The sequence below is a fragment of the Scophthalmus maximus genome, chromosome 22 (genome assembly GCF_022379125.1).
Source record: "Scophthalmus maximus strain ysfricsl-2021 chromosome 22, ASM2237912v1, whole genome shotgun sequence".
In the NCBI taxonomy this organism is placed as follows: domain Eukaryota; kingdom Metazoa; phylum Chordata; class Actinopteri; order Pleuronectiformes; family Scophthalmidae; genus Scophthalmus; species Scophthalmus maximus.
Window position 1 is genome coordinate 8,471,795 of NC_061536.1, and position 25,059 is coordinate 8,496,853.

Genomic DNA, 25,059 nt, shown 5'->3' on the forward strand with positions numbered 1-25,059 from the left:
GGACACACACACTCACACAGACACTCACACACACACACACACAGACACGCGCACACACACACACACACACACACAGACACACACAGACTCACACTCACACACACACACACACACACACACACAGACACTCACAGACACGCGCACACACACACAGACACACACACACTCACACACACACACACACAGACACACACACTCACACACACACACTCACACACACACACACACACACAGACACAGACACAGGGCAAACTACTCCCAGTGAGGGGAAGTTTCTTGCAGCAGCAGCAGGAAGAAGAAAAAAAAGAAAACCCCATGAATGAATGGATGTGTAGATACTTTCCTGTATGTTACTATGAGAGGTAATTATATACTACAGTAAGAGAAGCAGTACTATTCATTCTACTGTGTCTTGGTTAAAAAAAAAGCTACATGTGGCGGAGGAATGGCTCGGAAACTTTTTTTTTTAAAGTTTTGTCACAAGTAAAAGTCAAGTGCTTTCAACTTGGAATGTAAGTGAGAGCACAAAGGCAATATAACATCAAAATATAAACAACAGTAATCCAGGAAGAACAACTTCAGAACGACGCGTATCATATTATTGGATTATAAGTATTGTTTTGTGTTTGTCGCCTTTAATATCACAGTTCAGATTCTATATATTTTGTGACAACTTAGGTAATGTACTGAGCATGCAGGCTTTTCTCAAGAGTTCAATAAAGTCTCATCTTATCCAGTAATAATACACCATCATTTTTATTGTTAATTATATTTTGTATTGACAATCTTAATCCACAAAGTCACCAGTATGTAAAGACGTCAAATGACTGTAGCAAAGGCAGCAACAAATAAGCGAAGAACCTCAGAGATTTTCCAAAAATCAAGAGTACAACGCTTAGAAAATGTACTTTACTACTTTCCAACACTGCAAAACAACACTACTACTATTACTGTTACTATGATGATGATGATGATTATCGTTAGTGTTATTCAATCCATCACTACTATTTTTAGTTTTTACTCTGGGGGCCTGATTAAACCTACACTACACATGGCAGCTTCATTATTTATTTATTTTTTACTTTTTTTAATTAGATATAGGTTTTTGACACAGGACTGGATCCTTATTAACGACAAGTGCTTAAGTGGTGCAAATTAAAACTAAACTATAGTTTTTAATCAAATCTGAATCTGAAGTGAACTGTGGACTTTTGAGGCCCCTGGTATTTGACTGTTTATGTCGTCATTGTGTTAATGTAGGCAGTCTGCATGATTGACAGACTATCTGGCTGAATGACAGCGCCCTATTCATGGTAAAGGTTTTCACGTCAGAACACAATAAATCCATCACCTCTAGCCTGCAGTTAGACGCTCTCATTTATGAAAGTCCCTGCCAAGATACTCAGATACAGGCTGGATTGGTCCTCTCTCCTCTGTACACAGGCTCAAAGCTGACACCTGGTGGCCACTACTCGTAATCGCAGTATGTTTGCGTTTCCTGAGGGTATGGATTTCACATGCACAAAGAACAAGAACAAAACATGCTTGAAGTTCACACAGACAGAGGGCAAAATAGACTTTTAAAACTAAAAGAAACTGAAGGTTAAATGACGTGATGATTCTTTAATCTGCTGACCAATAAGCAATAGGTCGCTTGCACCATGAGGAACAATGGGGCTAAGCTGTTTCTCAGTCTTTGAGTTTGTCACCTTTTTGGTGTGTGTGCGCGCCTCTGCTGTTAAAACTGACTGCCGTGACCCGGATTCGAACCGGGGTTGCTGCGGCCACAACGCAGAGTACTAACCACTATACGATCACGGCTGGCCATCCCGTGGGCTGGTGTCATCACTCACACAGTTGTGGATTTCACCTGCCCGACCCAATTCACACTAAATGTATCCATGGAAACTTTGACTGAGGAAACTGAACAATAATAAAGAATATAGGTCAGATAAGATGAGATAATCCTTCATTACTTTAACAATGTGGAAATATGCCCTGTTACAGCAGCAAAGGGGATAGTCAAAAATAATAATAATAACAAGTGAACAAAGGGCAATATACACACAAGTAAATATTAAATTAACATACAAATGAATACAAATAAAACGAACATTTGCAATGTAAACCGATTATTCACGGTGTAAACAGATTTTACATGTAGTGAGTGATGATTACATATAGGAAATAGATATATCACAAATATTTGTGTCCGTCTGTTTCACAGTTTGAGGCACCGATTCGGTCAAAACCGACTGCCGTGACCCGGATTCGAACCGGGGTTGCTGCGGCCACAACGCAGAGTACTAACCACTATACGATCACGGCTGGCCGCCTGCGACGTGCACATCCGGCGGAATCAGACGGTCAAGGCCTATAGATCGGACGTTTCCCAATTCTGTCAATGTTATTTCATCAAAATGTACAAAACGTCGCCTGCACACAATGTACAGTAAAGCTGCATGTTTAGCAAATAAATCTAAATACTCTTTCTCTGAGTGTGTGCGTGTGATCACCCGTTGACATTTGATTTAAGAGAGAGGGGACACTGCCGTGACCCGGATTCGAACATGAGTTGCTGCCGCAGAGTACTAACCACTATACGATCAAGGATGTCTGTCCATGTATTGTTGAATATTCTACCTATGAGATTAGACTCATGCTGTGTTTGGACTATAAATACACTGAGGTTCAGACATTGCTTCGAGGTGATAGAGAGGACACGTGATCTGTTTAGTTTGAGCTGGATGAGCTGGAGTTTCTGCATGATCATTGTCCTCCCTCTGTTAGGAGATACAACGAGATAAAAAAAAAGGTGCTGTTCAAGTTTTAGCTTTTACCCCTGGGGCCATGTAAAGAGACAAAAATCCAAAATCCACAAATCCTGTTTTTTTAGGTTACACTGAACCAACCAGTAGATGGCGCCATTGGAACTCTTACCAAAAAAGGAAAGGGTTTTATTTTGAAATCTGAAATACAGGAAGTCAAGCCGAGCGGCGTTTGACAGAGAGCAGATGTGCGTGTGCGTGTGCGTGTGTGTGTGTGTGTGTGTGTGTGTTGGTTGGTTGGTGACCGTTGAATCTCAGCGCACCGCAGGAGTCAGAGCCAGCGTCGAAGCCGTTACTGAATGTTTTTGGACAGAAGTGCCACAGATTGACGACGGCAGGTCGGAGTGAACCGTTTGACCGGTCGTCAGTGGAAATGATCGAGTGATCTAAGGTCGGTCTTCTTTTCTTTCGTTCTTTCTTTCTTTTTTTTTTCTTTCTTTTTTTTTAACTTTGCTGTGTCAAGAATCTCACTCGACTGGTCTCAACGAGTCGGTCTCATGTGCTCTACGTTAATCTAACTCGTGTGCGACGAGCAGCTCGAATCAGCTGAAGCTGCGACAAACTGAGAAACTGCAGCTGGGAAACAGAAGAAGAACGAGATGATGCTGACTCAGCCGGTTTCACGTCAGTCGTGTATTGATAAGAGGCTTCTGTTGAACTGTCCTGCATTCATGTTGAGATGTTTCTAAATATATATATAGATATATATCTATATATCTATATAGATATATAGATATATATATTTTAGCATATTATCGCACTTGAGATTGCTTTTAGCAATGAAAAGTGCTCTATAAATGAAATTTATATATATATATACATATATGCAATGCAACGCAACTCACCAGCACAAACTACATTCATTAAAATGACCAATCAGCTCGTCTTTATAAAAGTTTTGACCCCCCCCTCACCCCAAAAAAACACTGAACATGCATTTTAGTCTTCATGGAGACTGTTGCATTAGACTGTATTAGTTTAACTAACTAACTGTACCTAATAAACTGCCAACTGAGTGAATTACACCGTGTGAATTTCACACATGATGAAGAACATTATTCATACAGCACCTTTCAGAAGTAACTTCACAAAGTGCTTTACACAAAAGCTCGGTCACCAGAAACGTCTGGCTCCTTAAACACATCTTGCTCATTTCTTAAAATGACCTCTCCTGCCAAAACAATGATAAAACTTATTGATAAGGCACCATGCCTGTCAAGAAGCTGTTCAAGTGGCTGGTGCCTATTAAAAAGGGGCATTTCGCACGTTTTTAAGAGGTCACCACCAGCTTCCTGTCTCCCCGAAGAAGAGCCCAGTAAAAAAAGTCCAAACACTCCCTTGAGTTTGTGATCCGACCAGAACATTACAAACTGCTGTCAATCCTGAAGTCTAAGCTTTACTAGATCAACAGAAGCTGCAGAGGAAAAATAGTAAGTCAACAGAGACACTGGCCCTCGTATTGTTCATTGAACGGTGCCAGTTTGCAATGCGCATCAAATTTAGTGTTCCACGGGAACCAAAGTCTCACATGTGAAACCTTGAAAATACCGTCTGTACTCTGTTGAGTGTGTGTGTTTCTTTCTCACCACATCTATTTTGGATTGGAAGCAGCCTCCCTCCTTTATTTTGTGTGAGTGATATGAAATACTCGCTTGCCAGTAAGCGCTGCGTGAACTCGACTACATCCAAAGCGGCGTCCTCTCCGAGATATGAAGCCAAACTTGTTTGTTAAATGCTGCTGAGCATGAAGCCTCTGGATGCCTCAGCATGGGGTTACCTCCTCGAAGCTCCTCTCCCTGCTCGCGTCTCAACGTTGTTATTATTATTATTAGGTATAATAAGGGAGGAGTCATTGCTCTTCTCTTATTTACAAAATCGCTTCCAAACGTACTGATTGTGTTGAGAAAGACAGAACTCCTTTGTCTCTGATTTTGCTCTCTCTCTCTGCCCGTCTCTGTCAACGTTCCTGACATCTTGAATTTGTTAAATGCTGTGTGTCTGTGTGCAAGAGACTGTCCAGTTTTGCGTGAGTAAGTTCTAAAACTGCTTCAATGTTTATAAGCAGCTTAAATACTCCTCCATACACACACACACATACACACAGGGTATACAAAATGAGGGGTTTTCGGGGAATAGGTGACTTAAGTGTGTGCGCGTGTGTTTCCGCGACACAGCAGGGTTAGTTAGTCAGAGGCCGGAATGGCCTGAAGGCAGAGAGAGTGAAAGAAATAAAGAAAGAAAGAAAGAAAGAAAAGATGTTGAAGGTGGAGAAAGAAGAGAACAATTATGATGAGAAAGCAGAAGGACATTTGAAAGATGGAGAAGAGAAAGTATGAGAAGAAAAACAAATGGGAGGACGGCCAAACAGTGCTGGTCCTTGGGTTCAGCCTGAAGCTGCAACTAATGCAAGTCAGATGTTTATTCTTTGATCTGTTCACCCAGACGGAGAGAGATGCAGCGGGTTACCAGGTAGGTTGATGAAGCACAGCTCCGTGCTGAATCGATGATGCCCGAGGATGGTGATAGGTACCGCGGGACGACTTTTCCGAGGGAAGACTGTGGATTTCCTGCAGCTTTCGTTCAGTTGTACGAACGCTAACTTTACCAAATCGACCCAAAACAACAAAATAGGCCCGGCCTGTACATCAGCAACTGCAGAATCACTTTGTCCTGCATGAAAAAAACAATATACACTTATTAAGATATAATTAAAGCATTTTCTTTTAGATAAAATCAAAACATTTTTAAAAAATGTAATGGTTCTATTTTCTTAAACTTTTTTTTTTTCAGGTTTTTCTCATTTTTCGGAGATATTAAATTTAAACGAATGTTTAGGGTATCGGACTTTTGGTCGGATGTTATTTCAAGTTGTAACCTGGGGCTCGCATTTACACATTTCAATAGAACAATCTGAGATTGACGATGGGAGTGGAGCTGATGAAGGAGCCCTGGAGCTCGTCTGATACAGGAGGGCCGTCAAATATACAGAGATAGTAACCAAACTCAGTTTGGTTTTTTTGTTTGAGTCGTTTTTCGACAGAATGTTGAAAACCACTAATTGATAGTAACTCACCAAGTGCTTCTTAAGCCTGTTCGTCTTTGTTGGCTTTAAGGCACAGTTGACGCTGCTGGCGAACTGCTTTACTTCGCCGGAACTAACATCTGCTGTGTGTGCGTGCCTGCAGGAGTGTGGGATTGCGTGTTTGCATATGTGTTGACACATCTGGTGGAGGTTTGCGTGGAAAGGGAAGTCTGTGTTGGTGTGCGTGTGTAAAGCCTTACAGTAAGTGAGCAGCAAGAGTTTGCTGGTTTTCATTTTTGTCAGAGCGTTATTATACAACGAGACTGCTCAAGAAGATGCAGGTTTGTTAACTCAAACTCAGAAAAGATCAGCGTCTGGTTTGGGAATCTGTTGTGACTCAGGGTTAAATTAAGAAAACGTCACCGCAGTCTCTCCCTCCTTGTGTTGTCTGACTTTACAAGTGACACTCTGGAACTATAACAAGGGTGAGTGATCACAGCATATTCAACCATGTCACAATATTGACCTGTATATTGTGTAATCTAGAGAGTCTGAGGAACTGTCCACTGAACGATACCTCAAATTGAAATGTTCACATTGGTACAAAAATCCTTTTTATCCAACTTTGCCATAAAAAAAAATTTTGCTCATCAATTTCTGTCATCTCCTCTCTAGGCCAAGCACTAGCAGAGACATTGAAGTGAAAGCTCCCTTGGTATAAATAACAATAAATGTTATATTGTCATATTTCTATTGATGAAATATAGTTGTATTGCTCAAATTTATTATGATATATCAGCTAAACACACATTGTGTGTGTGTCTGTCTCGCAGTGTCTGTGCTTGGATGTGATGGCAGATCTCCCATCTGGACTGCTGGAGGCCTGCGTAGTGGTTGGGGCCCCCGCTGATAAGCTTCGAGATATATACCAGGTATCTAAACACATGCACAAAGACTGAAGCAAAAAAATCCTGTGCATTCTGTCAAATTAAAGTAAATAATCTGATGTTTACAAACAAATGTTTGCAGAATATTTCTGGATTATTTGTCAGTCATGACTACTCCAAATAAAAACAATAAATAATTTGTGTCGCAGATTCATCAGCAGAGTAAATTAAGTGAACACCCCCTGCTGGATGCGGAGGTACTGCAGGTCCATGCACCTCCCTTTGTTTCCAAGGAGACCAACTCCAGCCAGGCGATTGGTCCAGCTTTCAGCCGTGTCCAGAGGAGGAGGAGCTTCATCAAGAAGGTATACTCGGTGGTTTTTAGTTATTTTGGTCATCACATCACCTTATATGTGGACAGTCTGATTCAGAAATTTAAAAAAAACTACTTTATTTTTTGCAGAAGAGGCGAGATCGCGCTGCAGAGTCGTTATCTAACGGAGATACAGCCAATCGTGCTGAAGTGTCATCAGCGACAGAGGACATCAGTGTTCCAAAAGATCTGGACCTCATTGCCTTGCCGCAGCTTTGTTTCCCTGGTAACGTGTACACAACATAGTGCTATGTCAGCTGGATTACTTTGACTGATGGAGTTTGGCTGATGTGAGGCATCCACATGTTTTATTTCTCTTGTCTGACACCTGCCAAGTGAATTACAAAAATCCCAGCCATTAGTTTTTTGGGCTTGAATCTTTGATGTGAATGTTATTTTTAAGTTTGAAACTAGTAATTACATTAACTCCCTCTCGCAGTACATTAATTTGGCATCTGCTCTTCTCTTGACTTTCATAGGTGGTCTTCAGTTAGCCAATGAGCAGAAGGAAGACAGTTACCACTTCCTGGTTTTTACCGACTTGTTCGGGAACCGGACCCATGGAGTTGTTGTGCAATACTACAGAGCTGTGCAGGTATAAAACACACACACAAACCCGAAGCCTAAAGAAAAACTATGCTGGATCCAGTGAATGCAGACAGCTACTCTCATTGCTCCTTCAGTCCTGTCAGGAAGGTGTTGTCCAGAATGGCCACAGATGGAATTCATCAAAGAGCCGTCTCTACGCACCCTTCGCTGTGTGTATCATCTCCAAGTTCCCCTACTACAATGCTCTGAGGGAATGCTTGTCATGGTAATCATTTCTGTTAAACGATCGACAACCTGACCTTGGTTAAGTCGTCAATAATACAGACAAATTTAACCTCTTCTCTGTGTCTCCTACTTTGTCTCACGCCTCCACCCGCTCAGTCTCCTCGTCCAGATAAGGCCTGCAAGACAAGCCGACATCGAGGAGACTATCAAGGAGTTTTCAGCCAAGCTGTCACTGGTCCCTTTACCACCTCCTGGACAGCTACACGTGGTCAGAAATGACTCTTTCTTTCTTGCTTTGCTTTGCTTGTTTCTTCTTCCTCTACCAAGCCACTTCACTCACTCTATTTTCGTCGCTCCTCTTCGCTCGATCTTGACAGTAATGTGTGTGTGTGTTTGTTTCTGTGTGTCAGTCCTTCAGCCTCCGTCCTCTTCAGGTGGTTCTTCCATCCCGGGATGATCAGGACAGCCCAGTTATCGACATCAATCTGCACCTACCTTTCCTCTGCTTCACGCACACAACACTCCTCCAGGTAATTCAAACTGCAGAGCCTGGTACAGCGTGTATTATTATGGCAGAAAAAATGACTGAAAAGTTATTCAGTTATTGGTACAAAGGTGAATGGAGGAACTAATAAAATAGTGGATCCTATGTTTGTTTTTTTTTACATTAATTTGGATATTGGATAAATATTTTAAAGATCCCATATTTTTGAAGTACCAAAAAACTTTCTCGCTTCTCTCTGGAGCTCTAAGAACAAGTTTTATGGGTGACGCATGACCTGGTTAACTACAGGTTGTAGCCTTACTACTGTAGCTTGGTAAAACTTTCCGGTTAAATGCAACGGAGACAAAGCTGTTAAGCAGCAGCTTATTCTTTTTTCGGATCACTGAGTCCAGGCTGTGGTTGTCATCCCTTAACTGTGAGTAAGCAAGTTTGCAGTCCAAATGTAACTGAGAATAACAGGATTAATATAACTGTAAATAATCTGTAGAGCAATTTTGTTAAAAAATAATAAAAACTGAAAAAGGTTATTGGAGAGGCAGAATAAATAAACAGGGATTGAATTAAAAAAACATAGCAGATTCCAGGTTAACACTCAGAGAAATCAAATCCTGTAAGGTTGGATGGTGGATCCAGGTGGACCGTGCTGGGGTCACTGTTGTGACATCACAAAGTAACAAAAGTCCTAACTTCTCATTTTAAGCCACAGTTTCTGAAAAAAGGCTTTGTGAATTTCTCCATGAATTGAGCCTTTTTCATACTTTCACAGCATTAATAGACCGCCTCAACCTGTTTAATAATCAAAAAAAGACATGGAAATCTCACTTTCTACAATATGGGGCCTTTAAGTCAGTTGTGAAGCCGCTGAATACCCTTTGGATATGGACCATTGCTTGGACAAAACAACCAATTTGATGATGTCATTTTGGGCGCCAAGATGACAATCCCATTGTGATGGGCATTTTTCACTATTTCTAACAGAGTCCTAATTATTAAAGAAGAATAAAACAATCTTAAATATGGTTAACACTCTGAGGCTTTCTCCTCTCCAGGTGCTGTCCTGCCTTCTCCAAGAACAGAGGCTGGTCCTCTTCTCCTCTGACTGGGCTAGACTCACTCTGGTTGCAGAGAGTCTTCTGTTGTACCTGCAGGTCAGTATGACAGGGAACACCATGTCTTTGAAATACTAAGAACAACGACAGTAAGAGTATTATAACAATCTCCAGATTTTAACTTCCCACCTCTTAATCTGTCTCCTGACATTTCTTTCAGCCTCTCTCCTGGCAGCAGCCCTATGTTCCCGTCTTGTCCAGAGGAATGTTGGACTTCCTCATGGCCCCTACTGCCTTCCTGATGGGCTGTCACATTAGTCACTTTGAAGAGGTTGCTGCTGTGAGTTCACCAGTAAAGGTTTAGTCTTGGTCCCTACTTTGGGCCATGTTGGTAAATTTGGCTAATCTGAAATTTCCTCCCTTTGATGATGAGCAGGAACAATATTGGATATTATTGTCTTGAATTGATATCAGATTGACATTACTAGATAGAAATTATTTCTTTAACTCCGCCCTAAAAATGTCTTGGCTTTGTCAGAGAGAGCAAACAAGCGTTGTTTAAATGGTAAGTGATTTATCAAATGATCAATCTTTTGATTAATCTTGTATAAAGTACAGTATTTAACACTAACTCTTTATTCTCCACTGTATTCGTCTTTATTCAGAGTCTCACCACACATTCAACAGTAGCTGCCTGTTAAGTCTGACAGAGCAGGACACAGTCAGAACTGTGTAGAAATGTGAATTGTGCCCATTGTACCGACAGCAACTGTGAAAATGTGAGTGTTTATTTTTTTCTGTATAGGAGACAGAGGACCTGATCCTGGTGAACATCGACGATGGCATCATCCAGTCATCGTGGTCTGAAAGCATCAACCTGCCAGCTGTTCCTCTGGCTGCAGCTGAGAGCTTTATGTCAAGGTAACATGCACGCACGCACGCATGCACACACACACACACAAATAAACACTCACTGCACTGTAAAGGCTGCTGGCTGTACTGTCCATTGTGATGCTTACTTGTTTTGTGAAGATCCTCAGCTTGAATCAAAGCTGGACCAGATTCAGAACTAAAATTTAATTTACCCTCTAAATATCTGCTAAATGAAGTTACAATGGGAACACAGTTTAGGTCCTTCAATGCTATACTTCTTGTCTGTACATCCAGGGCAGAGTGTCTCCAGCTTCATTACGACTTGGAACTGTGTCACCTCGGGGTGGGAACCGATGCCAATGCCCTGCGGTGCCAACGCAGAGACTGGCAGAGACGACTGAACACACAGATACAAAACATCACCCTGGAGCTCGTGGTGAACATTTTCAGGTATGGAGCTCTAGGTGTGTACTGTGGTCACTAGGTTAATGAGTCTTCATCTAACTGCCTATTATTTTGTCTGTCTAAATGCACCTCTGTCTGTCTGCCCTGTCAGAGGCGTCCAGGACTTTTTAAACCACGAACACAGAGTTTTTAACAGCGAGGAGTTTCTAAGGACCAGGGAACCAGCAGACCAGTGCTTTTACAAGGAGGTACACATCTACTGAGACAGGCACACAGTGACACACACACACACACACACACACATACAAACAAACAGATGCTGAGTAACAGCGCTGCACGTTTCTCTTTGTTGCCGTCCTCAGGTATTAGATACTCATATCTTCCACTCATTCCTGCGAGACAGGCTGAACAGGAAACGGGACACCTTCAGCCGCATGGAGCAGAACATGCGTAACAATGGTCTCAGGTATGATGCTAGTTTTATGACATAACTGGGGGGTAAAGGTGCATGCTGCATGAGGTAATAGCCGTCTGATACACAATTAAAACAGGCGTTTTGGACATAATTGTTAATGAGTTCCCAGGTCGCACTTCATATCTGAGAATTGTGGTTCCTCACATTTGACATGTGACAGCTGTAGTAGCCTCTAAATCAGTTCCATGATGCTTAACACAATATCTTAAATGTGTCATCTTAGGTTCTTAATATACTTCATACATATCTTTTGCCAGTGCATATGAGCAATAGGTCTTTGAAACCTGCAGAATCAAAAAAAAATCCTGGATCTGCCCCTTTAACTAGACCTTTGCCCAAATGTTTGCATAATCCTTTCCGAAAAAAAACAAAACAATAACCAATTTATCATCTGAATTTTTTGCATGACATGCCCCCAACAGATTAAAATTAATTTGCCACAATGTAAATTGTATTTTCAGTACCGACCTTTACGTCAACCACTGTCTTATGTGTCATGTCTGTCTTGCTGTCTGAAACCGTTTCTGCAGGAATGGTGCAATGACAGAGTTTCCTCGCCGCCCTCCAATGTCAGAACTGTCCAGGACGGGCTACAGCAGCTGCGCCAGCCCCAGTGACAGACTGAGCAAAAGGCTGGGAGCCAGCCTCCCCAACCTGGAGCAGCCCGCCTCCGACGCTACGACTGGCATCAGCATCAGCAGGCCAGCCTCCCTCCGAAAGATGACGCCTGACATCGGTGTGTACCAATGAAGTAAAGGGGAGAGTTGAGTTTAAGATTCAGTTCATTTCTAATTCAGTTTATTTTATTCCAGGGTTGAAGTTTCCTCAGAAAGCGGTGAAGGTTTTCCGTCTCCCAGAGTTCCCCCCTCCTTTGGCCTATCATTATGTACAGAACTATTATTCTGACATGGTGGCTTCATTGGGGAAGGCTATTAACGGGACTCCGCCTGAGGAGTCTGCTCTTCTGGCCAGGTACTGTGAGGGGAGGACCAAAACAGACATCATTTTTTAACCCTTATGAAATACCTCAAGTAAAGCAACTGACTTTTACACAATAAAATGAACCTGTTACACATAATCCCTTTACCTCTTTTTGTCCAGGTACCACTACCTGCGTGGTTTGGTGAACACTGTGTCCAACCGGCGTCTGGATGCATTGGAGGACTTCCAGAGTCTCTATAAGACAGACTCGGATATCTTCCCCTTGCAGATGGTCAAGTCGTTGGTCGACTCCCTGCCGGAAGGTGAACGGATACAGGTCAGTCCAGGCCATCATGAATGTACGGAACTGTGATTGACCCAAGTTGTAAAGGTTCCCTGGATTCACTTCAGGTAATTACACCCACATATATACTGTACAATAGTCAAATAAACAGGTAGTTGTTCCCTCATTCCCCAAAACTGTCCAACACGAGTGACTGTGCTGAGGTGTTCGACACATTAAATATCTGCCAAGGGTGATAAATGTACTCCATTAAAAGCAACTGACCCCCTAATGAATGACTGGGGGCATATTAATGGTTATTAATCATTCACACTTTTGAATCTCTGAGCTCTGAGTATATTGTGGTTATTGATATGTCCATCATATTGCTGTTGTTAGATGGTATAATATTGATAATTCAGATTTTTTAAAACTCTGCAGCGGTTGTGATAATCTATTAGAATTTAAGGAATTTATAAAACAAAACTACAAAAACACTAAGAAGCTGGTTCCAGTTTCTCAAATGTGAGAATATTTATTTTCTTATTTTAAATGAAATGTCTTGTCTGAAATGTCTATTTATGGAGTGTTCATGAGACAAAGCAAAGAGTCTATAGGTATTAATATAATTATTAATCATAGATTAAAATAACCACTGGTTACAGCCCTGATAATAAAAAATGATGATAATAATAATTGTGAAAATCTCTCCACAGGCAGACAGACGTCCAGAGCTCAAGCGGCTCATCTCCCGGGTGAAGAGGGACCAGGAGCGGGAACGCGCACGCCACGGCAACGGGCAGGAGGAAGGCGCCGTGAAGCGATTCCAGCTGCCGAAGAAATACATGCAGCAGGAGGAGTTTGTGAAATGTGTCCAGGAGTCTGGAATTGTGAAAGACCAAGGGACCATACACAGACTCTTCGATGCTCTAACTGTTGGTAAGTATTTACCCGTGTGTGTGTGTGTGTGTGTGTGTGTGTGTGTGTGTGTGTGTGTGTGTGTGTGTGTGTGTGTGTGTGTGTGTGTGTGTGTGTGTGTGTGTGTGTGTGTGTGTGTGTGTGTGTGTGTGTGTGTGTGTGTGTGTGTGTGTGTGTGTACAGTACATAGTCTACAGCCCATGAAATAATGGAACAGAGGATAACATGTTGAGCTTGTCTCAGTGCACATACACACAAATATACCTGCACTTATGTATTCAGCTACCCCCCCCCCCCCCCCCCCCCCCCCTTTTTCCAGGCAAACATTTATTCTTCGAGTTAATCATTACCTCACCGGTTCCTGAAGAAAGAGAGTTTTTCATGCAGGCCGCTCTGGTCTTGTAGTTGTAACCATGGCTCCAGTATTGATTTATTGGGACTTAGTAATTTCAAGTTGAATTCCATGATACCTACTTACCTTTCCCCATCGTGCCTATGCTTTCACCATTTGCTTTATTTTATTTTCAACGTGTACTCACCTCACTCTTAACAGCGCTGTCAATTCAGATCAGACGTCGTGGAGCTGCCACTACTGTATGAGACAGGGACGAGGGCAGTGAACTGACAACATTCCTGCAATCTCAGATTGATCATATTAGCAATGAGTCATGGAAAGAGTAATCTTAAGTCATCAAAGCTATGACGAGTAAAGCTGGATATTTGTTTTTGAAATTTAAGATAAGAACAAGATAAGGAGAGGAAGGGAACTGGGAGAAAGGGGAGCTGGGATATTTTTCCAGAAGCTGAGTATTCTTTGCCAAAAATCGTATGCCTGAAAGGAAGACTTTAACGTTAGAGTGAGAGCTTATCACGCCCTCCACATTATGTCCTGTTCTGGTTGGGCTTCCTCTACTGACCTGCGCTGGAGAACGAGATACAGACTCTTGTATCTCTATTCTTGTGGAATATTGTTCTGTATTTCCATGGAGAGCAAGACGGAGGTGACCAGATGTTTTGTTTTCAATTCTCCTTCTGTGTTTACTTAAAGCCACACTGAAGCAGTATTCTCAGTGACCTTTGATTGTGTAATTCATATAGATTTTTTCCCTGTTGAAACAGGATGTTGACCATGACATAGTGATGGATCATATAAAGTAGAATATACCAGACAGTTAATAATAAAGTGAATAATTTCCCTGACTTTTTATGTACACCTACCTTCAACAGAGCATTCGGGCCACTTAAAGGGGAAACAAATCGGAGATTTCGAGGAACAGGTGTAATATTCAGAGAATTAAATCATAATAATTGCCGCCTGTGTTAAAATGAGGAATGTGGAGCATCTTGTTGAGTTATACTTTAGTATAGGTTTTCACAAAGAAAAATACAGGACTTGGAAAAGATTGTGCAGGAAACTTTGTCTATTCCGAAGAAAGAACCACACGGACTTGGAGGAAACAACCTATTTTGTGGGAGAGGATTTTTTTCTTTTCTTTGACTTCTTGACAGACTTTGTACTGCATGCCGTCGGTGTTGTTATACAGTGAGGATGTCAACCCCCAACCCCTCACCCTGCAGGCATGCTGGGGGATTTGACCGCCTGGAATGAGATAAAGCTCACCCGGTCAGCCACCATATGTCAGTACATGTGTGAGAGCAGCGCTTTTCTGTAGAGGCAGTCCAGACAACCACTTTAATGTATGGGTAAAAAAAAAGATTGAAATAAATTTATAAACTTACACGTCTTCTAGTTTTGCTGACACGGAGGGAAACAGGATATCCACAGATTATCCTAATTCCTAAATAATAATCCTACCTGTGCATGTGTGTGTTTGATGCAGGTCATCAGAAGCAGATTGGTCCAGAGTTGTTCAGAGTGTTTTACACAATCTGGAAGGAGACAGAGGCTGAGGCGCAGGAGGTCTGTATATATATATATATACATATATATATGTATATATATATTTATGTTTGGTTGTGACAGTATAATGGCTCAAACCTACGACACACTACCTTAATCGATAAAAAAATAATAATAAATGTAATGCCTTTCATTGTTTCAATCATTTAAAAGAAGTAAAATCCCCAACGTTCAATGCCTCCAGCTTCTCAAATTTGAAGATTATTTTTTCTCATATATGATGGTAAACTGAATATCTTTGGGTTTTGTGATTGTTGATTGGATAGAACAATTTCAAAATGTCACCTTGGCTCTGAAAAACATATTTTTTTTCTTTCTAATTTCTGATGTTTTGTTGTCAAAAACATTAATGAATAAAGTGAGATAACCTTTGAGGTTATTAATAATGAAAATATTTGTTGACCTGAAACAAGACTTTTAACAGCTCCAGGAAACGTCAGTATGGTTAGACCTTTTTATTTAGGGTGGTTTTGTCTTTCTTTGCACATTCCCATGAACACAGATGATGTTAATAACGGGTAGCATCAACATTAACTGAGGTGAATCTCCAAACCTGGCCTGGTAAAGAAATTCTGTTGATATACAATGACACCAAGGCCAATTACGGTACTGCTCACTGGACTTGACGTTGCACTGATCAATGAAATCAGGTGCTGGGGTTCGGTTGAAATGAAAACCTGCATCTATGTACTGTACGGTAGCTCTTAATGTCACATGGAAAATTAAAGCTTTTTCGCCAATGACTGGTATTGCTGTGATTTTCAGGTGTGTTTGCCTGCGTCTGTGCTGGAACACATTGAACCCAGTGAGTGCGTCTTCAAGCTCTCCTCCTCGGTCAAGACGAGCCGCGGCGTGGGGAAGATCGCCATGACTCAGCGGCGGCTCTTCCTGCTGACCGATGGACGCCCGGGATACGTGGAGGTGGCCCAGTACCGAGATCTAGAGGTGAGATAAGAGGACGGATGAAGATAGTGGGCAGCAGGCCGGCCTTTTCAGTCGGTGATTATCATGATAAGTAGATTTTTCTGGGTTTTTACAAATCGAATTAAAGTAAGCGAAAGAGATGTTCTTTTATCAGGACTGAAAAGCTTAAAAGCCAGAACCAGTTAAATGGTGATCTACATCTCTTTCCCCTTCAGGAGGTGAAGGTGTCCTCTGCTCCATTCCTGCTCCTGCGAATCCCCAGCCTGAAGCTGCGCATTCGGGGCAGGAAGGAGTCGTTCGAAGCCAATCTGAAAACCGAGACCGAGCTCTGGAACCTGATGGTCAAAGAGATGTGGGCCGGACGCAACATGGCTGACCAGCACAAGGTAAAGCTGTAACTGAAGCGTGTGGGAGAGAAGGCGAGAATCTGAATCAAGTGGAGTAAAAGCATGATGAGAAAGGAAAGATCATTAGCTGAGCTATAGGGTGTCTTTATTATTCACACTAAGTTTTTATCTAGGTATGAGTTACTCTGTGTGTGTGTGTGTGTGTGTGTGTGTGTGTGTGTGTGTGTGTGTGTGTGTGTGTGTGTGTGTGTGTGTGTGTGTGTGTGTGTGCGTGTGCGTGTGCGTGTGCGAGTGTGTCAGTGACCTTATGTGGGTGCGGTTGAAATTCCATGAGGCGTACATTTCCATAAATACTCACTCTTGAACAGACAGACAGAAGGTTTCCTTTGTGAAACCAGATGATATAACTGTAATAGTCTTTGTCTCTTTCTCATCATTACTCTTGTTTCCCTCATTTACATTTTCTTTAGTCTCTCAATTTCCCTGATTTGCAGTCTGTGCAGTCAGCCTGTATATTATGAATTTACATGTATCAGTATTTTCAAAACATTTGGCAGCTTGATTGTACTTCTTCAAAATGCAGGAGGATTTTTTTAAAGCCTTAGTTTTAAAGACAATCCTTTTACAAATACTTTGAAAGTGATCCAAAAACTATGGATTTTATAATTATGAAATAGTAGTAATTTTTTATTGACAAATACAAAACATTTGATTGTTTCAGCTTCTCAAATATGAAAATGTTATGTTGTTCTTAGTCATATATTGTATTAAATTGAATATAGTTGAGTTGTGTACTGTTGGTTGCATAAAGCAAAGAATGGAAACTTCAAAATGTCACGATATTCAGACATTTTAACAATTTATTTAGTCATGAAAGTAATCAGTGCATTAATCCATTGTTAAATTAACCATTATATGCTGTCTAATGTTATTCATCATTTTTACATTTTTTTTATATTAGCAGAATGTCATAACAGTTAACATGTTGTTGACTTTTGATTTCTTTTCTTCTTTTTTGCCTTTGGATGTGATTTGACCTTTTTAACTTTGCATTGTCCTTCCAGGACCCGCAGTACATGCAACAGGCTCTGACTAATGCCTTGCTGATGGATGCGGCAGTGGGCAGCCTTCAGAGCAGTAAAGCTATCTACGCTGCTTCTAAGCTGGCTCACTTTGACCGAATCAAGATGGAAGGTAGAGGAAGATGCTGCTCATGATAACTAGCGCTGTTTTTCTAGTCTGTTTTAATCTTTGCAATCTGCAGTCTTACGTAGTTTTGTTCGAGACCATTTAAAAACTTCCTGTCCCTTATTGAGTTATCTGGTTGTGTGTAGATTTGTATTGCTCTTTAGGCGTTCGTGTGCGTGTGTGTGCGCGCCTTCACCACCTGGTAAGTGGCAGTGACGTATCTTTTGTGTATCTGTAGTTCCGATGATGGTTCCCAAGACAACTGCAGAAACACTGAAGCACAAAATTAACCCTTCTCTTGAACTCGCTGCACCCCAGCCTGTGGATGTACTTCTATACACACCAGGTACACACACACACACACACACACACACACACACACTCACATTCCTCCCAACCCAGTATATACTGTGGGCCAGTGGACTGTCAAAAAGTTTTACCGGCCCTCTTTATGTGTCTGTCATTCACTGGCCACTTATTTCCAAGTGTCAGCCCCTCACCGACCCCAGGTTCCTTTTCACAATCCAAAGTTCAAACCATGACGGCAGACAGACTATCATAAAGCTGCACATAAAGTTTCTCAACACTTCATCCTCTGCTCTCCTTTACGGGAAATCTGCAAAAGGAAGTCAGCTAGAAATGTAGAAACCTATAGAGAGGGGAGCCTTTCCCTATGGTTGCTCTTCGAAAAGTCATAAATAGACAATTTTGCATTTTTCAGTTGGAACCGTCGAATCATTTGAAAGCACAGGACAAGTGAGCGTGTCACAAATAATGTAAGACAATAGGAAACGTGTCGTTATGTGATGCAGAACTGCAATAAACTAAACGTTTGGACATGTTTTCCAACCAGCAAGGATATCCTTTATCCTGAGTTACACATTGAGCTGTAGGGTGTGCTGCATATGAGAGAGCTTCACTATACCATGATAAAACGATATACATTTACACTGGGGGAAAAAAATGCTTTCACAAAATGAAATTCTTAAAGACTGTGGAGCCACTTCACTCTTCGTCTGTAGTGATAACCTTCCCTACTAATGCGTCTACAATTAGTTTACAAAGCTAAGCACCTTATCAGAATATACTCGAGTGAATTTACAAACTCCAGAGGGTAATTGTAGTTTGCCATTCTTTAATAATTTTGAAAACGTGTGGTAAGATACTTTAAATCGCTTTTTTTCAGTTTTTTTCAGTCTGATCATCAGTAAATTGTTCAATGTCATCTGCGAGATAGTAATCCATGTTACCCCGAGAGTCAAAGAGCAGTAAGTGTTTGAATAGTCAAAGTCATTTAGAGAATTTTGTATTTGGTTACAAACTGTAAATCCTTACAGCTCAAACTAACTACACAGACTAGTGACGAATTAGAAAAGAAAAACAAAAGAAATAAAAGTGTTGGGAAAAAAACCTTCAGTAGACAAAAACCTCCAGTAAATCACACCACTGAACGGTTGGATGAGTGTTGCATGTAAATGATGTGAATCACTTGCGTTGGCTTCCACAGTCAAATCATCCTGTTGACTGCTCCCTCCATCACCATTAAAACACCAAATGAGAAAATGTCCGATGGAAGGATTCATGTTTAGAACCTCAGAGATTTATGGGAAGGAACTTTTCAACCCTTTACGTTAGTTTTTGCCTTTAATCTGGCAACATCCCGAAAATCCCAGTCATCACATTTGACCATGTTTTGGTGCTTTTACCAGTGCGACTGGTGCATCATGCGGCAGGAAGACTGAATAGAAGCATCTTAAATAAGTACCACAAAGCCACGTCCTTTCAGTGGACAGACCATCTGGGGCCACTTAAATGCCCGGCTGGTGGCCGACTGACCCCCAGCACTAACACACTCATACACACTCGAGCACACTCATGCACACACACACACATACAGACACTGCTCAGTTCTTCTGTAGCAGTCAACTCTTTGGGATTTCTGCTGGTGAAAGGAACGAATCTGGCTATTCAGATCCTCCCTCCCTGCCTCTCCCTGCCTCTCTCTGACTCCCCCTCTCGCTCTCTTGTTTGAATATAGGTCACTGAATTGAATTCCTGGCTCATTGCCACCTCACTCCTTCTTTTCTTCCCCCCTTCTCTCTCCCCTCCATTCCCTTCTCTCTTTCTATTCCTCTCACTTTCTGCGTCTATCTTCCCCCAAAGCCTCCCTTTTTCTGTTATGTCCCACCAACTCAGGATGTTGCCTTCTCTGTTTCCGCCAGTGGGGCTTTTGAATAGCGATGGACACGTTAGAGGAAATCTGACCGTTAAGTGAAACCTGGGTGGAGTCGAGCTGCAGGAGAATAGTTTTTGAACAAGATGGGTGTTTCCATTCAAGCCGTTGGAATCGTCACTCTGGGAAAACTCCGGAGGAGTCACTGACATTTCAAAAGCACAAGTCATGGGAGTTTTTTGTTTGTTACAAAAGTTATTTAATATCCCAATATATTATTTATGTGATCTTCTGTGCTTCCTGAAAGAGTAAACACTGGCAGCTGTTGTTTGTGATAAGGTATTGAGAAAGATAGATATATCAGTATAGATACTGTGTGTGTGGGTGTGTATGTGTGTGTGTGCGTGTGTGTGTGTGTGTGTGTTCTTCAGGTCAATTGTGGGTGGCTGTGAGCGGAGGGAAGGTGATGGTATTCGATGCCTCCAGCTGGTCCCTCACACACACCTGTCATGTCGGCAATGCAAGACTGGTAAGAAAACACACACACACACACACACGCACACATTTGCAAGAAATGTAGGAAATGTGTCCATAGCTTTGTGAGATTTTTAGCCTTTTTTTTTATTAAAGGGGAACAGAGCAGCAGGACAAGTGTAGGATTTGGTCAAGTACACAGGTGCAGTTCAGGAGCATTAAAGGTGCTACAATCATAATTTATATATGAACAGTGGATGAAATCACGTTGTGCATGTTAAAGAGGACGTCCTTGGTAACACACTCAGCCTCGTCACTCTCACCAGCGACATTTCTAGAACCATTTTCCTCAGTTGTCTGAGACCAAAGCTGAAAGGAAAGTGAATATTGGACAACCATCCACTTTTTTCACCCCTGTCTGTGGTTTCCCTGAAGGCAGCATTTAGTATTCGTTTTTGGTTTTTTTTACCTTGAACAGGTATAATCTTCAAAATAAAGAAAGAATCAATTTAAATGCCAAATGTATGGAATACTTTTTTTTTTGCTCCTGTTGCTCCCTTTCATATGGTGCCAGTGTTATCTTCAGTCTTGTAGGGGAGTATACCGTGTATGTTGAATACATTTCATTCCCGCTGCAACATTTTAAAGCAAGAACTCGCCAAAGAAAATGTAAACAAGTATAAGTTGGCAGGAGAATGTTCTGGGTAAATGAGGTTACGGGTGAATTGTAAAGTTTTGAGGCACTTCTCTGGACTGTGCTAATCACTGACCTGTACTACAAACATGCAGGTCACAGTCACATGAAATATGTTCACTTATCTGTGTGTGAGAGAGATAGAGAGTGTGCTTTCTCTGGAGTCAACCATAATATTTTTACTTTACTACCAGCTCATCTTTTAAATCTGTACCACATAGTTGCCTCAAGCAACTAAAGTAGCAACTGATTAGAAAATAACAATTAAATTTGGGGATAAGCAAATAAAAAAATGTTTTTTGTTCTGCTCGATTGTCTTTTCAAGTTGTGGCTGTATTTCGAAACATCTTTCTGTTGTTTGAGTTGAGAGTAAATAGACTTTCACATTAGATGTAATGGCGGTGAGGTGGACAGTGGGATTTAGTTAAGCGCTACGTTTTATTATAAGAGCAATGTAGCCACCTAGTGGAGAAGTGGAATACAGCACAATGATTTTCCTCCTTCACTAAAATCTTTTGCCGAGCTTTAGTGCATTCAGTTTACGCAGTTAGCCGAAGCCCAAAAGTAAAGACGATGCACTGTCAGATAAGATAAAGCAAAGCAGAAACTTGCCTCAGTTAATGCAGACGTTTGCGTTCTCACATACAGCCCACCCCGGAACATTTCAGGACAACGTCCGGACTTCAGTGCATGTCTGAAAGCAGCTAATGTTGTATTACAGTAGAACCACAAATTGCATCTTCGTCATCATCATCTGCAGACTCTTTGGTTCTGTCTCCTGTTTGTCCGCGTGAATCCTGATCTGTGACGTGTCTCTCTCTTTCAGAACTGCATGCTGGGAGTTGATAAGGATCAGGTCTGGATGGGCTCTGAGGACTCGGTTATCTACATCATCAGCATGGTGGCCATGGTGTGTAACAGACAGCTGACTGAACACAGGGCGGAGGTCACCGGACTGGCGCTCGACACAGACAAATACAGGTAACACACCCACCGGAAGAAATTAATCATAGTCTGTCACAAAACCTATTGAACCATATACTGTGTAAAAACATTACATGCATTATGAGATGTACTATGCAATGAGACAACTTAAATATTGTTCTAGTCAAAACAATTAGGACAAGTCATTTTAAACTGCAGGTAACCATAGCAACATTATTTATTAATAAATTTACTGAATGATGATTTACTCACAGCCTCCCTTTTTTTTGGTTTACATTGCCCAGGCACCATAGTGCACCCTGATAACTTACAAAAAATAGTGCACCCAATTGAGGAAAGGCCTCTGACACGTCCATCATGCATTATTTATTTTCAATAATATCTATAAATAAATAACACGTTGGTTGTAATTGCATTTAACTGAGCTGAATTAAGAGGCAGCTTCAGTTCCTGCAGTGAGATGTTTGTACAAATCAGTTCAGGATCAGAGTGACATGTTGTGTCTCACTGGTGTACTGTGTCCTTCAGCCAGAAGGTGGCGTACTCCTGCAGTGCTGAGGGAACGGTGATGGTGTGGGACGTGTCGACACTACAGGTCAGTGTTAAACCAACAATTTGTCGGACTGCAGAGAAAACACTAGTCAGAGTTGCTCCTCGCCCACTCCTGTTTGCTCATTTCTTCTCACAGTTGCACCAAACTTTGCCGATTTGTTTTTCATACATTGTGATTTCTGTTTTAAACCGCTCAGGTGAAGAGGCACTTTCGCCTCTCCAGTGATCGCCTGCTGTCTGTCTGCATCTGGAACGGCACGCTGTGGTGCTGTAAGTTTCACGCTAACTTATTTAAGTGGGAAAGTGAGAGCTGAGGGGCAGTAACCAAATCGTCTCTCTCCCTCCAGGCTCCAGGGACAGTCTCATGGAGGTGTGGAGGAATGGTTCGTTGAAGCATCGCCTGAATCTTCCAGAGCAACAAAAAGGATCCACAGCTACATTCAGCTCCGTGCTGCTGTTACCTGAGGTGCCACAACCACACGACACTGTACACATAGCTGTATTCAGACATGAACTCCGGGAAATGTCTCGAAAATTGGGTCCTCAAACACATGTGACTCATGTTTGATTGTGTTATGTCTTTGCCAGAGGGAGGAGCTGTGGAGTGTCTGTGTGGACTCAGGGGAAGTGTGCATCTGGTATACTAAGGACCCCACCAAACCGTTCCACCGCGTGGCGCTACAGGACTGCTCTGGATGTAACTGCATTATTAAAGTCAAAAATCAGGTAATTATACAAACATACAATGCATAAAATTTAATTCACAAACCAAAATCAACCCCACACTCTCCGTCCCGTTTTAAAATCCCCCGTTTTCTCTCCAGGTGTGGGTGGGCGGCGTGGGCCGCAGCTCTACCAAAGGCAAGATTTACATCCTGGACGCAGAGCGCCACCAGGTGCTGAAGGAGCTTCACGGCCACAACGACAAGGTGACGGCGCTCTGCTCCGCCGAGGATCGGTACATCCTCAGCGGCGGTGGCAAACTTGACGGAAAGATCGCAATCTGGAAGGTGGAGTAGAGGGTTTACTGACTGCCAATGGACAGAGTAACTCTGCTTGAATCTATTCCAGGACGTCATGTGACTCGTTTAAAGGAGCCAGGGTTTTTAGAGCTGGTGAGGGTGAAAAACAGAGTGAAGATCTGTGTGTTTTGGAAGAGCAAAATTCACAACCTCGACCTGCCACTGCGTGACGGAGATGTGAAGGAATCACTTGTCAGTCATGTTAAACAACAAGTTTACACAAAGTGTCACCAGCTGAGCAGCGTCTCCTGCCTGCTATGAACTGGTGAGACACAGTTTGAAAAACTGACAGCCTGGACACATTATCTTTAAGGAATATGAAGGACGAAAGAAGACTGAAAAAAAAACTGATGGATTTATTTTAATCCAAAGTGCTTCACTTTACTGAAGATTTATACTTTTTTTTTTGTATTTATATTATAGTCACACCATATATTATGTAGTGGTGTACCCCTTTGTTTTAAATGCAATCACAATAGTGTTATGTGGGAACACCATGTGACTGAGCCTCGCCTCCAGCTGTGTGATTTGAGGTAAATTTCAACAGCTCAAGCTTCCCTGAAAATAAAAACTCCTGACACTGGAGAGTTCACCGTCGCTGCGGGAAGTTTATTTGGATGGAAGTTATCCTTTAAGGGAAAACATACAGTGGAGCAGGGTGATGGGAAATATGGTGAAAGAAGATACAGAGTTGGGAGTCGGACTCGTGACATAACACTAACATGTGATGTACAGCGAGGTGTGTTTTAGAGAAAGTCAAGAACATCCTGCAAAAACTGAAGGACTAACCTTACTGTTAAAGTTTCTACAATTGTATTTATTTATTTTCTTTACAAGCACAGTTTTAGCTGCTCCGACAAGGAGATAATGCACAAACTCGCAGAGGATGTGAAGGTCTTTGTCATGAAAATTAGCCACGTCCATGTTCCTGATGCATATTAAAACTATTTATAATTTTGAGGAAAAAGACAAGCCATAAAATGCCTTTAATGCATGTTAAATATGTATTTATAGTCTGCAGACATTAGTGTTATTTACAGTGTTAGTGTTATTTGTGTTGACAAAGTGAAACCAGACAGACTGATGTTATTGATTCTTCACATATGGAGAACATTTTTTTTTTTAACTTTTACTTTTTCCAGTCCTGTTACAGCGTTTAGCCTCCGAACAGTCAGAGATATGAAAAAAGTGCAAATATGGTTTACATTTTTATCCAGTCATTACCAGTGGGATCTATACAGTAAAATGTACATTTAGAGAAACAATGTCACCTGAGGTTCAATCTCATTCATCCTTTACTATTAATTCTGCACAGTGTATATAACTGGTTAACATGAATGTGATTTATATTTCTTTTGTAAACTAAACTGTCTATGCAATGACTTTTTTTTTTCCAACGAAATTTTTGTCAAATTACATGAAACTGCACAATGTGTCATTTCCAAGACTGTTAACCAGATTTTTTTTAACCAACAGTGAACAAATCCAATACACTTTTTGAAGGAA

At 41.6% G+C, this 25,059-nt stretch overlaps 1 protein-coding gene and 2 non-coding genes across 5 annotated transcripts; 1 reads left to right on the forward strand and 2 right to left on the reverse strand.

Annotated features, from left to right (window-relative positions):
• Positions 1-1,749: 1,749 nt before the first annotated feature.
• trnah-gug lies at positions 1,750-1,821 on the reverse strand. The gene has a single exon. It is a non-coding gene; the product is annotated as a tRNA-His (tRNA).
• Positions 1,822-2,256: 435 nt separating this feature from the next.
• trnah-gug lies at positions 2,257-2,328 on the reverse strand. The gene has a single exon. It is a non-coding gene; the product is annotated as a tRNA-His (tRNA).
• A 677-nt stretch (positions 2,329-3,005) lies between these two features.
• Positions 3,006-25,059, forward strand: dennd3a (DENN/MADD domain containing 3a). Of its 3 annotated transcripts, XM_035620943.2 has the most exons (31): positions 6,112-6,335; positions 6,526-6,565; positions 6,684-6,782; positions 6,947-7,102; positions 7,201-7,336; positions 7,590-7,705; positions 7,794-7,924; positions 8,041-8,152; positions 8,295-8,414; positions 9,439-9,537; positions 9,659-9,778; positions 10,244-10,359; positions 10,606-10,761; positions 10,868-10,964; positions 11,079-11,182; positions 11,722-11,927; positions 12,004-12,163; positions 12,293-12,449; positions 13,112-13,334; positions 15,155-15,234; positions 16,000-16,179; positions 16,374-16,544; positions 17,570-17,699; positions 17,932-18,039; positions 20,298-20,395; positions 21,861-22,015; positions 22,508-22,574; positions 22,729-22,801; positions 22,879-22,997; positions 23,120-23,257; positions 23,356-25,059. In XM_035620943.2, the coding sequence occupies exons 3-31, from the start codon at positions 6,702-6,704 to the stop codon at positions 23,548-23,550; spliced, it is 3,804 nt and encodes a 1,267-aa protein (XP_035476836.1). In that variant the 5' UTR covers positions 6,112-6,335; positions 6,526-6,565; positions 6,684-6,701; the 3' UTR covers positions 23,551-25,059. The 3 variants fall into 3 exon arrangements, with proteins under 3 accessions (XP_035476835.1, XP_035476837.1, XP_035476836.1); XM_035620942.2 differs by lacking the exons at positions 6,112-6,335; positions 6,526-6,565 and adding an exon at positions 3,006-3,219; XM_035620944.2 differs by lacking the exons at positions 6,112-6,335; positions 6,526-6,565 and adding an exon at positions 3,006-3,219 and having other exon boundaries at positions 7,204-7,336.

Bases quoted from the DNA above. Each gene is read 5' to 3' on its own strand.
- dennd3a (XM_035620942.2), top strand. From the start codon at position 6,702: ATGGCAGATCTCCCATCTGGACTGCTGGAGGCCTGCGTAGTGGTTGGG. The intron at 9,538-9,658 runs GTCAGTATGACA...CATTTCTTTCAG, and splicing joins GTCTTCTGTTGTACCTGCAG to CCTCTCTCCTGGCAGCAGCC. The intron at 12,164-12,292 runs GTACTGTGAGGG...CTTTTTGTCCAG, and splicing joins GAGTCTGCTCTTCTGGCCAG to GTACCACTACCTGCGTGGTT.